The 15,814-nt window shown below is 41.7% G+C and overlaps 1 protein-coding gene across 14 annotated transcripts in view; it reads left to right on the top strand.

Annotated features, from left to right (window-relative positions):
* Positions 1 to 15,814, top strand: part of TANC1 (tetratricopeptide repeat, ankyrin repeat and coiled-coil containing 1) — a 239,589-nt gene that overhangs the window by 147,439 nt on the left and 76,336 nt on the right. For 6 of the 14 annotated variants that reach the window (XM_058694414.1, XM_058694473.1, XM_058694463.1 and 3 more), the window contains exons 4-6: positions 1,312 to 1,416; positions 12,424 to 12,554; positions 13,597 to 13,783. In XM_058694414.1, the coding sequence (XP_058550397.1) occupies positions 1,312 to 1,416; positions 12,424 to 12,554; positions 13,597 to 13,783 (423 nt within the window). Of the gene's footprint in view, positions 1 to 1,311; positions 1,417 to 3,255; positions 3,476 to 12,423; positions 12,555 to 13,596; positions 13,784 to 15,814 lie in introns of those variants that run through there. The other 8 variants (XM_058694532.1, XM_058694521.1, XM_058694482.1 and 5 more) reach the window with 4 other exon arrangements.

The following is a 15,814-nucleotide window of genomic DNA, read 5'->3' as shown; positions in this document are numbered from 1 at the left end:
TTCATACTTGGTTTCTATAAATTTATCTATTCAGGGGGTGCCTGGATGGTTCAGTCAGTTAAGCATCCGACTTCAGCTCAGGTCACGGTCTTGTGGTTCATGAGTTCCAGCCCCGCATCAACCTCTCTGCTGTCAGCACAGAGCCTGCTTCAGATCCTCTGTCCACCTCTCTTTCTGCCCCTTCTCCACTGATTCTCTCTCTCTCTCTCTCTCTCTCTCTCTCTCTCAAAATAAATAAACTTAAAAAAAAAAGTTTAAAAAAATAAATAAATTTACCTATTCTGGATAATTCCACACTAGTGGACTCCTACAGTATGTGATCTATGGGGACTGGCTTCCTTCCCTTAGCATAGTGTTTCATGCTGTAGCATGAATCAGTACTCCATTCCTTTTTATTGCCCATTAAGATTCCACTGTATGGGATATCACATTTTATAAATAGTTGATGGACACTTGGCTATTGATAGTGCTGCTGTGCGCACAAGTATACAAACTTCTGTGTGGACGTGGTGTGAACATAGAGGTGGAATTACTGGGTCATACAATAACTGTTTAACTTCTTGAGGAACTACCAAACTGTTTTCCAAAGTGGCTGCACCTGTACATTGCCACCACCAATGTGTGTGAGGGGGTCTATCCGTTCTTACTGAGAATTCCAGATTTTCTGATGATAAATTGAGGTTGAGGGGGAGGTAAGAGATTGGACTTACGGGCTCTCTTGTGTCCCCAGTTGCCTGCTGCACTGGCCGCTGTGCTTTTCTGAAGGTGCCTCTGTCATGTGCCAAGAAAACCATCGCCTTCTGTGCCCCACACAATTGCCGTGCGTCACCAGTCTGATAAAATGCCTGCTCTCTGTGGTCGCTCAGAACGTGTTGATCTTTCAGGCTGGCTGTTAGTAATCCTTGCCTCCTGACTTTGGAGATACCAAGCAACCCAACCGTCTTTGTCCCAGTTAGAGACAAATTCCAAATAAAAAACCCTTTGCCAAAAGCTGTCCAGGTTTGAACATGTCAAAATCACTCACTTGATGTACACCAAAGACAGCTGTAGAAACTTCATAGCAAAAGAGCGGCTTTTGTTTTTGTCAGAGTTTACATTCTCGAAACTGAGCTTACCCATTTCTTCTTTGGCAGCTCAGACTGGACATTCCCGTGTCTGTACTGAAATGACCGTGTGTGTATTCAAGGGAGGAGAAGGGGCCGGCTCTTCCTTTAGGCATATTTGGGTCCTGGTGAGGACACACACTGTACATTCTGAAGCTTTGTTTGCGTCTGGAAAAAATTAGCCACACTCAGATCTTTTCCACTGCAGGACCCGTCAGGAAGCCCAAGTATGTGGAAAGCCCCAGAGTGCCTGGAGATGCAGTTATAATACCGTTCAGAGAAGTGTCCAAGGCAGCAGAGCCCAATGAGAATGGTAAGAATGTGTTTTCAATAATTCCCCCCTCCTAAAGATTTTACATAATGATACTCCATTTCTGAGTGAAACTTGAGTGCCTCTTGTAGGAGGAAGCTTTGCCAAACTGAATGTATTTGGGAGATTTTTTTCCCCTTGGGCAGTTATACAGACCTGTTTAGCTAATGTAAATTCTTGGAGTTATATACACAGTATAGGAATAGTTGAGTGGTTGCATATGCATTGTTTAAGGGTTGAGTCTTCTTTCCTCTCAATTTTGACCTCCCCGGCTTTTGGGGGGGTGGTGTAGGTGGGAATAAGGAAAGCCCGCCAGAAGATTGCTTCCGGTGCTTTTTTGTTTTTGTTTTTTTTTTTTTGCTACTCCGTCGTTTTAGAGTATTCAACAGGCTTGGGTGAAAAGCTAGCACTTTCACTAGACAAGTTTATGATAACTAGCTTTCTTAAAAGCATTTGATAGCTTTTGAAAGTTTTTTTTTTGTTTTTTGTGGTTTTTGTTTTGTTTTGTTTTGTTTTTTAGATCTAAAGTTATTCTTCAGGGAATGTTGAAGTAAGAGCCGAAAAAAAAAAAAAACAAATTAATTGAAATCTTTAGTGGAGATATTTTATATATTTCTTTTTTCCTAGATCTGGAAACATGTCTAACAGACATTACAAATGATAGCATTTCATAAATGTATCCAGAGTTCTTTATTTTTTTTTTAATCAGTTTGGGAATTTACCTGTTTGTTCTTTTCTGGGGGTAGCAGAGGCTCCCCAAGTCACAACTCTGTGGGCTTTAATTTGAATGTTTTGAACTTGTATCTCATTTTCCTGCAGAAACTTGTGGTTAGGAATCCTGGCCCGTCTGGAGAAGCCCATTCTATCTTCAATGTCAATACTTTGTCATACAATGTCATACAACATCAATAGTTTGTGTAGTAATGCTGAAAGAGAAAACTCCCCCATATTTCTACTGTGGGACATCTGGCATTTTCCTTGCCCCAGTTGTGGGTAGTCAGGAATATAGCTCTTTGATGTTGTAACTGCTGTGTGTGCATTTTGTGTTTCTGCTGATATATAGTATGGAGTGGTACAGAGGAGGATATGGTAGGAAAATGGAATAGGATGGTGGTGAAAATAAACCTAAAAATGAGGTAAGAGGAGGAATTGGCAGAAGATAAAAATTAGAAGAGTTTAGGATGGGTGGGAGATGAGACAGGGCCAGGAGCTGGGCATTCTGGGCAGGGAAGAGATACTGCTGCCTGTGTGTTAGCATGAGAAATTTTACCCTTTCCCTTCTGTCCAGGCATCTAGCTGTTTGGTTTGGGTAAGAGGTTTACACTAAGACTTGTGCTGAGGAGGGACAAGGGTGCCACGGGAGTGGTGGTAAAGAGGGGAGAGTCCCCAGTGGTGTGTGGTTAGGATGGCCATCCTACAGACATGAAGACTCTCTTGGTGGTGAATTCACGTGTGCAGGGTGTCTACTTTTAGATCTGTTCTGTCATTTCTGTTCTGGGGGTTGAAAGGAAAATAAAAACCTGATCCTTTGAAGTGAATATCAATAATCAAATTTGCCAAGCTGTTTGCCCATTTCAGAATAAGCCTCCCGTTACCCTCATCACCACCCGCCAGAGCCTTTGAAGTTCTGGTAAACGCCCTTGGTGTTTTGGCTGGCCAAACACGGCCATGATGTTACCTTTCTCTCCCTGGTGGGGAATATCGCGGAGGTCCTGTTCTGTTGAGAGTTTAGGACTCCTTCTGGGATACGAATGGAGGAGAAATTTAAGAATTGTATTGGGCAAAGAAAAGATGTTATAAATAGCTCCCATTGTCAACTTTTCTCCTCTTGCCCAAGGCAGAATTGGCTGTCGTTCTTGGGGGGGAGGAGGCATTCTCGTGCCTGGCTGCCAGGTGAGCTAATTCAAGCGTAAAGATTGATATTGCTCCCACAGCCTGCATTTTGCATGTGCCCTCACTGCTGAGACCCTAGCTCTCAGATTCAGCATCGTCAGTCTCCTAGTGGGCTGAAGTTTTGACATACCAAGTGGCTGTGAACATGGACCAGAAGTTTTGTCTACAGGTAGGGTACATTTTCTTCTTTTTAAGTGTCCAGAAAAAGAGAAAGAGGTAAAGTTGATGTTTGTAATCATGTGGCCTTGTGTGGATAGCCATGAAGGTGGTGGAAGCCCCAGCAGTTAGCTGTTGGTTCCTGAGAAAGTGGTCGCTTAACACAATTTAGCTTGGCAATTAGTAAAGGATGGTGTATTTTGTAATCCCCATGGAATCCTTTACATTTCAATAGCGTTAATTAAGTCTGCCATATTAAAGTGTAAATTTTATGTCCAGGTCAGTGAACCTAAAGGAGAGGCTGGAGCAAACTAAAACTAATTGAGTTTGGGTATTAACCCAAGCATGTACTGATGTATGGTGGACAAACCCTAATTTCTAGGGTTTAATATCAAACATCATCACTTAAATTTTAATTCAAAACTTGGTCTTACACTTTTCATATTTTCTTTGGGATTTTTTTTCTTTTAAATATCTTAAAATGCGTTTTTGGATGCTGTTAATAACAAACAGCTCTTTGTGAAATGGTTTTGAAATTTCCCGTAGGCTCATGAAATATCAGGTTACTACTGAATATTTGAAATACCCTTCCCAGACTAAGCTGCCTCGTTTTATGGTTTAGCTACATAAATTCTTGATTCTTAGCTGTTTGAAATTTAAATCAAAGTAAAACAAAACCAACGAGCACTTTGAATTTGTTCATTAACTTGTAAGTAATTATGATTATGTGAAATTGCATATTTTAGCTACCTGAGGAGTGGGTTATATGATATGGACAGATGAATATTTTTATTATATACCAAGAATCTATTAAAGTTTACATTCACCTGGAAACATCTTTAGAAAAAGATACTTTATTTAATATTTTAAAATATTTTGAAAAAATAGCATTTTCTACTCTGGGAAAAAAGAGTGACTTAATGAGCTCCTCAAACAGAATACAATCCCCTTTTTCCTGTCAAATGGTTCTAATAACCTGTGTGTGTCATACAGAATATGGTCTTTACAAATAAGCTTCCTATTGCTAAACCAACATATTGTTTAAGGGGAGAATGTCATTTACCCACAAGACAATACTTCTGCCTTAAGGGGGAAAAAAAACCCCAGATAAATTAGAGAGGATTATTAAATTATAATAGGATTCGCAGCTATGTTTCTTTGAATTAGGGGCAACCATAATCCGTTTAGGTTTGCTTCCAACTGTCATTAGCTACTTGAGCAAGCTTTGATGGGGAGGGGTGAGAAAATTTTAGTCTAATGAGTCATTGCTTGGTGAAGATCAATCTCAAAACATGATGAAACTTCTCACCTGGCAGTATAGTTAGGAAGTAAAATGAGCACGTATGAAACAGCAGAATAATTACATGCACAACTATCTTGGGGGGAGTAAGGCTTTTTTTTAGATTTGTTTAAATACTGGTGCCTGATGTTTTTGATTATTTCAGATGTTCAAAAAGATGTAGAGAATGAAAAGCTATAAAGAACATGGCACCTATCTACCTACTACTCAGTTTAAGAAATAAAACATAACTATATTTCCTCCTGATCATATTCCCCTTCCTTTACCAAGAAGTAACCTTGCTTCTGCTAATTTAATTTTCAGCCTCTTAGAATAGTGGTAGGCCATTTGACCAATAGTTGAATAAGGTTTTAGTGAGATGAAAGCATAGAAGGAAGATGTGCCTTGTATGTGCTATGGAAGAGAGATTAGAGGTAGAGTATCCATTCATTCTGCATTTCCTTAAATAAATATTAATTAAATTCTGATGCTGTGAAATGCACTATGTTGGATGCTCTTTGAGATGGGCTATCAAGCATAGGTTCTTATTTCATGGAGCCTTAGAGTCTGGTTGGGGTTTAAAGACCTATATATGCAGAGTGACTGTAACAGGAGAGGGAAGTAGTGTTGACTAATCCAAGCTGGTGTTGGGTACCGGTGGGGGAGCTGAGCTGGGAAAGACTTGATTGCCTTAAGATTTACCTAGCAACAAAGTATAGAATGCAGTGGGGGCACAGAAGAGACTAGGGTCGGGGAGATGGTTAGGAAGAGATGTCAGTAGTTAGGTAAGACAGAGTAAGATCTCAAATGAGAACAGGATCAGGAAAGAAGGGGTGATGAGTAGGAAGATTCTTGAGAAATTGCATGGACCTGGGAGCTGAAGACACAAAGATGATGACCTCAAGGCTTTGAGGTGACATTAAGATGGCACTGAAAGAGAGGGAACCATCCGTTTTGGTTTGAGTTCAGTTTCAGGCACGTTGAGTTTGAGATGCTGGTGGAACATGTAGGCACCGGTGCCCACTGAACAATTGGAAACTCAAACTGGGTGTGAAGGAAAAGTTCTGGGTATGAGCTTGACTTCCTTTTGTTTGGAGGGAATGTGATGGAACGAGATGTGTTAGACTGGGAAAAAGGCCACTGAGAGGAGAGGACTGAGAGGAAAAAGGCCACTGAGAGGAGAGGACTGAGAAACTTTGGTATTTTATTCATGAACTGTGAATTGGCTGAAAGAGGCACCAGCAAAAGGGTAGGATAAGAATCCTCAGGACCACACAGTAATTCTGAAAACCATGGATTTCCTCTCTGAGTGTCTGTTACGACAGTTGCCACTTTCCTCCTTGGAGGACAGAGTATTTGCAAGGTCAAAAACTATAGGAAAGTCAAAAGAGGAGATTGGTCATTTAAAAAGAAAAATATCACCGTGCCTTACAGGGCTGTTTCAGGAGGTTTGTGAAGGTGAGTGAATTTAAGTTGCAGGTAGGTGAAAGGGAAATGCAACTGGTGAGGATAAACCATTGCCTTTTTACCCCAAGGCTTTGAGCAAGTAAGGGAAGATGAGAGATCAGTTAATAGGTTGAGAGGCGTACATACACTAGTTTTTAATGATTTTAAAGGAAAGGGAGAACTTAGTATAGTTGAAGACTTAAAGTAGAGGTTCTCAAGGTATGGGCTGTGGACTTAGGAGCATCCCCAAGACCTTTACAGGGGTCTATGAAGTCAAAACTCTTTCCATAATGATATTAGGAATATACTTCCATTTCTCTTGCATTGACATGTGCACTGATGGTACAAAAGCAATTATTGGTGAGACTTCTGATGCCTTAGTGTGCATCGAGGTAGGGCCATCTGCTGTACTAGAGCTAGGAGTGGTATTTTTCACTACCATGCATTAGTATTAAAAATAATAACTCACTGGGTAACATCCCTGACAAAGTACTGAAAATAACAAATGTTACTAAATCTTGACCTTGACTGATCTTGTTAATAGTCTGTGTGATAAAATGGGAAGTCCCCATAAAGCAAGTCTGCTGCATGCTGAAGTATGATGGTTGTCCCAGAGAAAACCACTTGTGTGGCTGTTTGAATTGCAAGCTGACCTAGCCACTTTTTTTAATGGAACACCATTTTTACTTGAAAGAATGACTGGCAAGCCAGAGTTATTCAGAATTGGGTATTTGACACAACATTTTCTCAAAAAAGAACAGAATGAGCACGTCCTTTCAATTAAAAAATAAAACTGACAGGGATTAGTTGCCAATGATAAAATTTGACCTTTCAAGTGAAAAATCAGGTTTTTGGGATTTGCACTGGTCACGTTGAGTTTGATGGCTTCTCAGGACTTTTCATTTGAGATGAGATATTAATGAATGTGATATTTTGGTATTGTATAATAAATGTGTCAGCACTTATAGGATCTGCAAAACTAATATTTTCCAAATCATCCGATGCATGATGTTAAGAAATCATGCATGGCTAACTAAGTCCATTTGAAGCTTATAACAGATCATGGACTTTTATTGTAACAGAGTGCAAAAAGTATATTGATACGGATTCAAAGTCAAAACTAGAACTAACCTTTAAGAAATTGCTACTTGTCAAGTTTTGGTGAGGTATCAGAGAAGAATGTAATTAACTGAGAAGGTTCCTCCCTTTCCCAGCTGCATATCTCTCTGAGGCCACACATCTTCACATGCTTCACCCAAAAGAACATATCACAACAGATTAAATGCAGAAGCAAACGTGAGAATCTAGCTGTCTTCTGTTAAATCAGACATGAAAAAAAATTTGCAAAAGTGTAAAACACTGCCATTCTTGACTTTGAAAATATTTTGGGGGTGCCTGGCTGTCTTGGTCAGTAGAACATGTGACTCTTGATTTTGGGGTTATAAGTGTGAGCCTCACGTTGAGTGTAGAGATTAAAATCTTTGGGAAAACACTTTTTTAAATGTTTTTATTTATTTTTGAGAGAAAGAGAGAGCACAAGCAGGGGAGGGTCAGAGAGAGAGCGAGACACTGACTCTGAAGCAAGCTCTGGGCTCTTCAGCTGTCCGCACAGAGCCCTATGTGGGGCTCGAACTCAGCAACCACGAGATCATGACCTGAGCCGAAGCTGGATGCTTCACTGACTGAGCCACTCAGGCGCCCCCCCAAAATATTTTTTATTAAAAATGTTTAGCATGTAAGTTTTACTAGCTTAGAATGGATTAACATTGATTCTTAAAAATTCTTAGTTTTAATTTCTAATGTGATAAACATCAATAATTCATATATGCCAAAGCTCTTTGGAGTCCTCGTTTTTAACAGTGTGACAAAAAGTTTGAGAACCACTGGCTGTGAGGAAGGAAAAGAAGACGGTGAAAATTTTTTAAAAAGATGAGAAAATTGATCCAGAGTCCGATAGTTATCTAGACTTGAGAGGATGAGGACTTGATAAGTGGCGGTATGACTGGAAAGAAAAAGGCCAATTCAGGAGACATTTTGAAAGAGGAAGTGGTAAGATTTGGTGACAGTTTCAATGGGTGAATGAGGTGGAGTGCTTAAAGACAACTTGTGCAATAACTTTGTTTTTGTATTAAGGACTAGAAGGCAATTATTGACAGAGTCAGCTCAGGTTCACGGATAGATGCTCCTCTATAAATAACTGTTTTTGTAAATTCAATTTTGTAAATTGATTTTGGCTCAGGTCATGATCTCGTGGTTTGTGGGATCATGCCCCATGTCAGGCTCTGTGCTGACAGTGTGGAGTCCGCTTGGGATTCTCTCTCTGCTCACACACAAGCATATGCGTGTGCTCGCTCTCTCTCGCTCTCTGAAATAAACTTAAAAATAAAAATGAAAGCAGTTAAGTGTGGGCCAACGTGGAACAGTTTGATAATTAGAAAAAGGAAGGAAATTTGTTGTCATGAAGGAGTAGTGAGTTCATAGAAAGTTAAATAAGGCAGAAGAATCATAAAAAACTATGTTTAATAGGTAAGAAAAATACAAGCACGTTGAATATAGATAGGAATCCATGACACCAGAAAATGAAATAATACTGAGAAAGTGGACTCTTGGTGTTAAAATTGGTAGAAATAATGACCAACTTTGATATCACATCTTATTTCAAAGATGCTTGGTGTGTAAGGTATTTTCTCATTTTTTTCATCTTCTTTATTATTATTATTATTATTATTATTAAGCTCACAACCTATAAGAAGTGGGTTATGGCTACTTCCCTCATGAAGAAATTGAGGGTTACAGAAGTTCACGCTGTAAGTGGTCCAGAATAGTTTTGGCCAGGAGAAGTCCTTTCTTCTGAGACTGTAGGGAAGGATAAGGGGATGGTTATAAGGGGCACAAGTGGATTTGAAGTGAGGATGGTGGTAATTGGGAAGGTGGTCCATTTATGGACCATACCTGAGGGTTGGTGTCCCAAACGTAGTCCAACAAGGTGTGGGTAGTTAACAAGAGACAAGAAGTGACCTGAAAAATTCTCTTTGCCTTCCTCCACTTGGTTATTTCATAATGGTGTCCTGTTGAAGATTCCATGAAAACGTTACTGGGAAGGAATATCACTCCCCATTTGTCTAATAGAGTCCCAGGAAGTATGAGGCCAATTATCCTTTCAACTCCAAATGCAGCCATCATAAATTCCTTGGATATTTAAATCTGTGAGATATAAAGTGTTGCTAAGAGATGATGTCTCTCTAGTACTTATCCCACTTGTTTTGGGTAAGGTACACCTATTATTGATGAGTGATTTAGTATTAAGTACATGAATGAAAATACTTGCCATTTAGAGTATCCCGTTGGATTTTGGTTTGGAGATAATTTTGTAGTAAGAATTAGTTCCAAGAACATCTTATCTTACTGTTCAGATCTCAGCATTTGGTGATCGGCTGTGGAAGTAGAAATTCATTTTAATTTCACAGTCTAGTATACCAGCGTGAGTTCCCAGGCAACTCATTTCTCCCAAAATGGCACCATCACTCTTCACCCAGGGGTCCTTCTGCCAGAATGAAAAGTTCAGCCAGAGAGAGAGCTCTGTGCATTAGGGAGGGGAAAATGCAGACGGCTTGACATGGATTGAGGAATTCAGACTGAAGAGGGCTTCTGAGGGGAAGGTCACTAGAATGACATTTGAGAAGAGAGAATTATATGAAGAAACAGTTGGGAAGCTTTTGGACGAAATGAAATTGCAGTGGCTTACCGGATGCTAAACCTGAAATAAAGGACATCTATTCATCCCGATTCCAGGTCAGGTTTGAGAACTTTAGGGGCATTCAAATCCAGGTTGAATGGTTAGGAGAACAAGTTGTTCATGAATTTGGAGGTGTCCTGTCAATTTAGACATTAAACCTGGAATTGCCATAGCTCCCAGCTTGTGGGCAAGGTTTAGATGAGGAGTTAATTGTCTTTGCATAAATACATATGTTTTAATGAAAACCTTGACAGTCTGGGGTGTCTGTCTACAGACACAGTGTGGAGGCAGCATTGACTCCTCGGGGGGTAACCCCCCCTGCCAAGGACCTACATGGGTTACAGGGTCTCTGAAGGAGCCCCACGTGAGCGATAGGCCGTGGCCTTGTTTGTCGTCAGGGTAAATTTTGTGGCAGCCAAGCCTGTGCAGCTGTTCTCTGTGCCTCCACAGCAGCTGCCAACTGGGAGTAGTTTCTGGCACTTTCCCTGGAGTTTCAGGTCGAACCAGAAGCTAGACATTCAGACATTCAAGGGCACAGTCACAATTTGGTAGCCGTATAGAGATTGTTTTGAAAGGCAAGGGGGACGTGTAGTAGAAAAACTTCTGAGTTCTGGCCCCTTACCCTCTTCTTTCCCTTTCCATCTGCATCCTGTTCTCTCCCTTTGGTCCAGCTGCCACCTGAGATAAAATAGCTGCCCTGTCTGAGCCTTGGGGCGAGGCTGTTCTGAAGTGTTCTGATCCTGTTCTGAAGTGGCTCAGCCCTTGGGTGTGCCTGGGTTTTACTGATTTGGTTTAGTTCCTGCCGCCTTTTCCCAAATGCCCAAGTGCCTTGGGAATCAAAATGTGGTTGGAAATCTCTGGTGGGAAGGGGCCTTTTGTAGAGTGGCCTTCTGGGTGTGGTTGACCCACCCTGGGGTGCTCTTTTACTCTGTTGGCTTGTGGCCGCTGCCCCTTCCTGTTACAGGTTTAACACAAATGATCTAGAAACATGCGGGCACTCTTAACCCAGAACAATCAGCCTTGGTTCTTTTACCCCTGTGGTTTTCTAGAGCAACTAAAAAACATCTAGGCTGGCAAATAGCAATTCTTACCACACACATTGGGAGTTTTGAGAGTAAGCAAGGGGTGGGATCCTTTTCCTTCCTTGAAGATACGACCAGCCTGGTTTTCCTTGTAGCTGCTATCCTGGGAGCATGACTGAGCAAAACTGATATGTGAGTGAGGATAATACAGATGGTCTTCTCAGCTCTACTTGTTTTGATTTTTGTGGTTCCTTAAAGAAAGCAAAGTTAGCATTGAACTTTGGTGGTGGAATTGTAGCTCAAAGGTAACACTGCTGTTTTGTTCTTTCCTCATGTTATCTTTCTAAGACTCACCTGCAGATTTCCACGTCTAGGAAAAATTGGTTCATGAATGTATAGGTCTGAGTCTCTAGACAATTAACAGAAAAGAACAAAACATTGAGTGAGAGTATTACAGGTTGCATATTGCTTTTTAAGTTCTAACATCTGTAAGAAGAGTTTGCTTTATATGTTTTTTGTTTTTTTAATTCCCTGATGGATGCTGATTTAAAAATACAGGAGAGGTGTTAGAATGGTGTGAATATCATTTCGTCACCCTTAATTAAGTTCCCTTAAGCCTTTGGATACAAGGTTAACCTGTAGCTCAACATTTAAACCCAACAACAGAATGTGTTTAAGTGGGAAAAATAAGATGGCCAGCCGGTCAGGGAGGCCAGAGGAAGGACAGGTTCTAAGCATGCCCTGTGACCTTCAGGTTAACTGTGCTTCCAGCATTACTGTGGAGTGTGCTGAGAACACAGCCTGATTTTTCTACATCCCCATGTAAACAGCAGAGTGTATTCTTGGGCCTGGTCCCCTGGGACACATTTTGCTGGGTTTTAAAATCTTTGTTTCAGAGTGGATTCCTGACGATTGACCCCTGAGTTGGAGTTCTGGCTTTGACTTTTGACTACAGTGGGAATGGGGTATGCACAGGACATTTCCACCAAAGTAGTAATGCCCCTGTCTTGGTTAATGAGAGCTGAGATTTCAGTTGTACCCCAACATTTAAGTAGCCTAGGTCTCTGCCAGTATGCCACTGGGGTTTAACTTTATTTCAGCCTCTTGTGGGCGTTGGCCACCCTATGCTTTTAAAGAGTTAAGATGAAGGGCAGGCCTCTTTCTGCCTTTAGTGTCTGATGTATCCCTTTTTCACAGGACCTGGAAATAGGAATTGCTATCCTATAATCACACTGTGTTCTGATTCAGGTCAAATATTTCACTCTTTGCACTTGGAGTTTCTCTTTTACTGTTTTCTTAACCTGTCACAGCCTCTTAATTAGAATGTATTGCTTGAGGACAGGCAGCATTGTCAAACTTTGTGCATTTTATAAAAATACACAAAAGCCCCAGACAAGCAGCTGCAGCGCGGACTCCTCCAGATGCAAACCTGAAATTCCCCAGAGGGGCATCTTCATTGTTTTCTCTCTTTGTTCCAGAAGCAAAGGCCGATAATGAACCGAGCTGTTCGCCGGCAGCTCAAGAACTGTTGACAAGGCTGGGATTTTTACTGGGAGAAGGGATCCCAAGTGCCACACACATAACCATTGAAGAAAAAAATGAAACCATGGTAATGCCTGAGGAAGACCCTGCATGTCCTACCTGCTCAGAGGATGAACGAAGGCATAACCGTCTTCTCCCCCTCTCTGAGTGAGGAAGTCCCTGTTCATTCCATGAGTCTGGGCTGTTGTGTATTGAAGTTTACTTCGACAGTTTGTGATTTCTGCAGTGGGGAGGTGGGGAGAGGCAGAAGGGCGCAGAACTGAAGAAAATGTCCACATTAACCTTCAGGTCACTACCCAGGCAAGGGTAGCTAAATGAATTTAAGTGGCTGCAAGAATCACCTAGTCATGATACTACTTTTATCTTTATAACACCATTCTTCTCAGCTGGCTGCTTTGGGATGTGCTTTCCTGCGCTTTTTCGTGGTGGGGGTTTGGAGGGTCAGCGGGGTGAGGAAAAGATTTGTAGGAGATGAGGCAGAGACAAAATAAGAGGAGATCAAATGGTTCCTGCATGGGAGAGCACACTGCATCCTAGTGAATGGCAGCCTGCCGCTTCCCATTCGAGATGTATATGTCTGCATGGCCGTGAGGGGCCAGAGCCTCTGCCCCCTGGGAGGGTCTTTGCCAGGGTATCACACACTAATTGAGATTGCAGTGGCCATCAGCCTCCTTGCCCTGACCGCAGAACCCATAAATCTTCAGGAATTGAATCAGGCTGCAGTGCTCGTGAAACATTACAAAAACAGAGTTCCCAGATTTTCCGTACAGAGGTCAAAGAACCCATTTGTCTTCTGCAGACTTTAAATGAAAGGAAGTCTGCCTGCTTGCTATTTCTGTTTTATGAATGTGCATTCCCACTAAATTATTTCTAAGACTGCCCTTTTAATTAAAAAAAAAAAAAAAAGAAATCACAAGGGAGGGGGACAGAAGAAGGATATTTCTCTTCTAAAATTTGGAAGACCACATACATATTAAGCTCCCTAGTTTTAAAAAGCTGTTTTCCGTGTTCCTGTTTTGAGTTTTATCGCTGTCGCACCAGAAACAAAAGACTGTGTAGCAGCATCCTGTGTAAAGCCGTGCTAACTCCTCCTTCCGTTCGTCTTGCAGTGCACAGCTCTAAGTCAAGGCATCAGTCCTTGCTCCACACTAACAAGCAGCACCGCATCTCCTAGCACCGATAGCCCCTGCTCAACCTTGAATAGCTGTGTCAGCAAGACCGCAGCCAACAAAAGTCCCTGTGAGACCATTAGCAGCCCTAGTTCCACCCTGGAAAGCAAGGACAGTGGAATTATAGGTAAGAAGCACACGACTCGGTAATGTAATGGCTCCATGTACGTCAGCCAGAGCATTCACCGGGCACTTCTTAAGAGGATTTTAGCGTGGTCTGTGAAGGTCAGTCTGCCAGGGCCCGCCTTGTTCTTCACAGACCGTGCTGGCTCCATGTGCAGCCGAGAGGATAAAGCATCAGCTTTTACATTCCTTGGTGTTTGTTTGTTTGTTTGTTTGTTTGTTTGTTTGTTTATTTATTTATTTATTTTCATAACACTGGGTTCCTTTGGTTAAAAAATTTCCAGATCAGATCTGGCCTGTGAAGTTACAAAATTTTACCTCTTCATCAATTAATTCCATTTGTTGGGGATCTCATCCCACGAAGACATACACCAGGGCAATAAAATCCCTGCATATTGAGGCGTCGTCCTACCTCAATCTCAAGGTCATTTATTTCCTCACTTATTTCCAGGCGTTTGTTCTTTAGTTTCTTTTAATGGTATCTGACCGCTTGTTTTGAGGCCAGAATTTTGTAAGGATATCCATCCTGTGCCCCACACACCCACACACTAGGTATGGGTGTCCTAAACTGTGGGTCAGGAGACACAGATTCTAGTACTGACTCTTAGGATGCTTAGCTGGATAATCACTTGCATAACATTTGAGTTCTTTGCACACTTCTTTCCTTCTCTGTAAAAGTAAGGATTCTGATTAGTTCAGTAGATTCTAGTCCCAGATGCACATTAGAATCAACTGGGAATTTAAGAGCCCTTGTTTTTACATCTTACCCCAGACAAGTGTGCCTTTATGTTTTTGTAGTTGGGGTTGGACACCTGTGTGTCTCAGGTGTCCAGCTTGGTGCCTTTCAGATAACAGACATGTGGGACCACTGGATGGATTGTCCGGGCCCTCCTGTGCTCCAGCATTGTGCTGCTGTTGAACAGTATTCAGCTCTACTGAACATTCAGTTCCTTCCCTTTTTCTGAGTTACGCACATGTCTTTGAGGAGTATTTTGCATTTTAAGTAAGTGGACTGAACCTCACTTACTTCCACATTAGAATATAATTAAAGGGAATGACATTTGAGCTCCTTATTTTCTTTAGTCACCTTCTATTTCTTTCAAGTGTAATTTGCAAAACCAAGTTGCAGGTTCACGCACTGTATATTTTGGAGATTGCCCCAGAAGACTTGTGAGATCCCCGATGTAGACCTCACTGCAGCTTTCTGAGGGGCCCTCTGCATAAGGATGGCAGCCCGTGCCCTCAGTCTTCACTTGTTTCAGGCTTTCCAGTAGGTTTTCATTTCCTGCAGTTTTAATTGTCTTACCGAGATGCACTCACATGTCACAGCATTCACCCATTTAGACCACTCAACAGTTTTAGGTCTGCTCAAAGGCGTGCAACTATTACCACCATCTGATTTCAGAACATTCTCACCCCAAAAAGAACCGTGTAGCCATTAGAAGTCACACTGCATTTCCTCCACACCCCTAGCCTCACTTGTCCAGTAGTCTGCTTTCTGTCTCTGTTGATTAGTTCTGGACATTTCATTAAAATGGTGGCTTGATGGGGCACCTGGGTGACTCAGTTCGTTAAACGTCTGACTCTTGGTTTCGGCTCAGGTCATGATCCCACAAATTTGAGCTCTGCATTGGGCTCTGCGCTCCCATGCACCATGCGGAGCCTGCTTGGGATTCTCCCTCTCTCTGCCCCTCTCCCCCTCCCTCTCTTTCTCTCTCTCTCTCTTTATGTCAAAATAAATAAATAAACATTAAAAAATAAATAAAATGGGGGCTTGAGGTTTCTGTAGCAAATTTAAATTCTTTCACTCAGTTTTAAGCCCTTACAGTGAGTTTATTCTACTGATTTCCTGTTCTGTCCTCACTCCACTTCCCTACCTACTGTTTAGGTCAACTAATTTTCCCCAGTGTTACTTCTGTCCTCACGCCCTCTCTCTGCGCTGTCCATCACTAATGGGTCTCTGGTATTCTGTGGTAGCCAGTTGACTTCCTTTACAGCATTCTTCACCCTTCTGAAATGTCCTCTCATCCATAGT

This window comes from Neofelis nebulosa, chromosome 2, assembly GCF_028018385.1.
Source record: "Neofelis nebulosa isolate mNeoNeb1 chromosome 2, mNeoNeb1.pri, whole genome shotgun sequence".
Taxonomy (NCBI): Eukaryota; Metazoa; Chordata; class Mammalia; order Carnivora; family Felidae; genus Neofelis; species Neofelis nebulosa.
The sequence above is the reverse complement of the archived record's forward strand: the minus strand, read 5'-3'. Positions and strand labels throughout refer to the sequence as shown.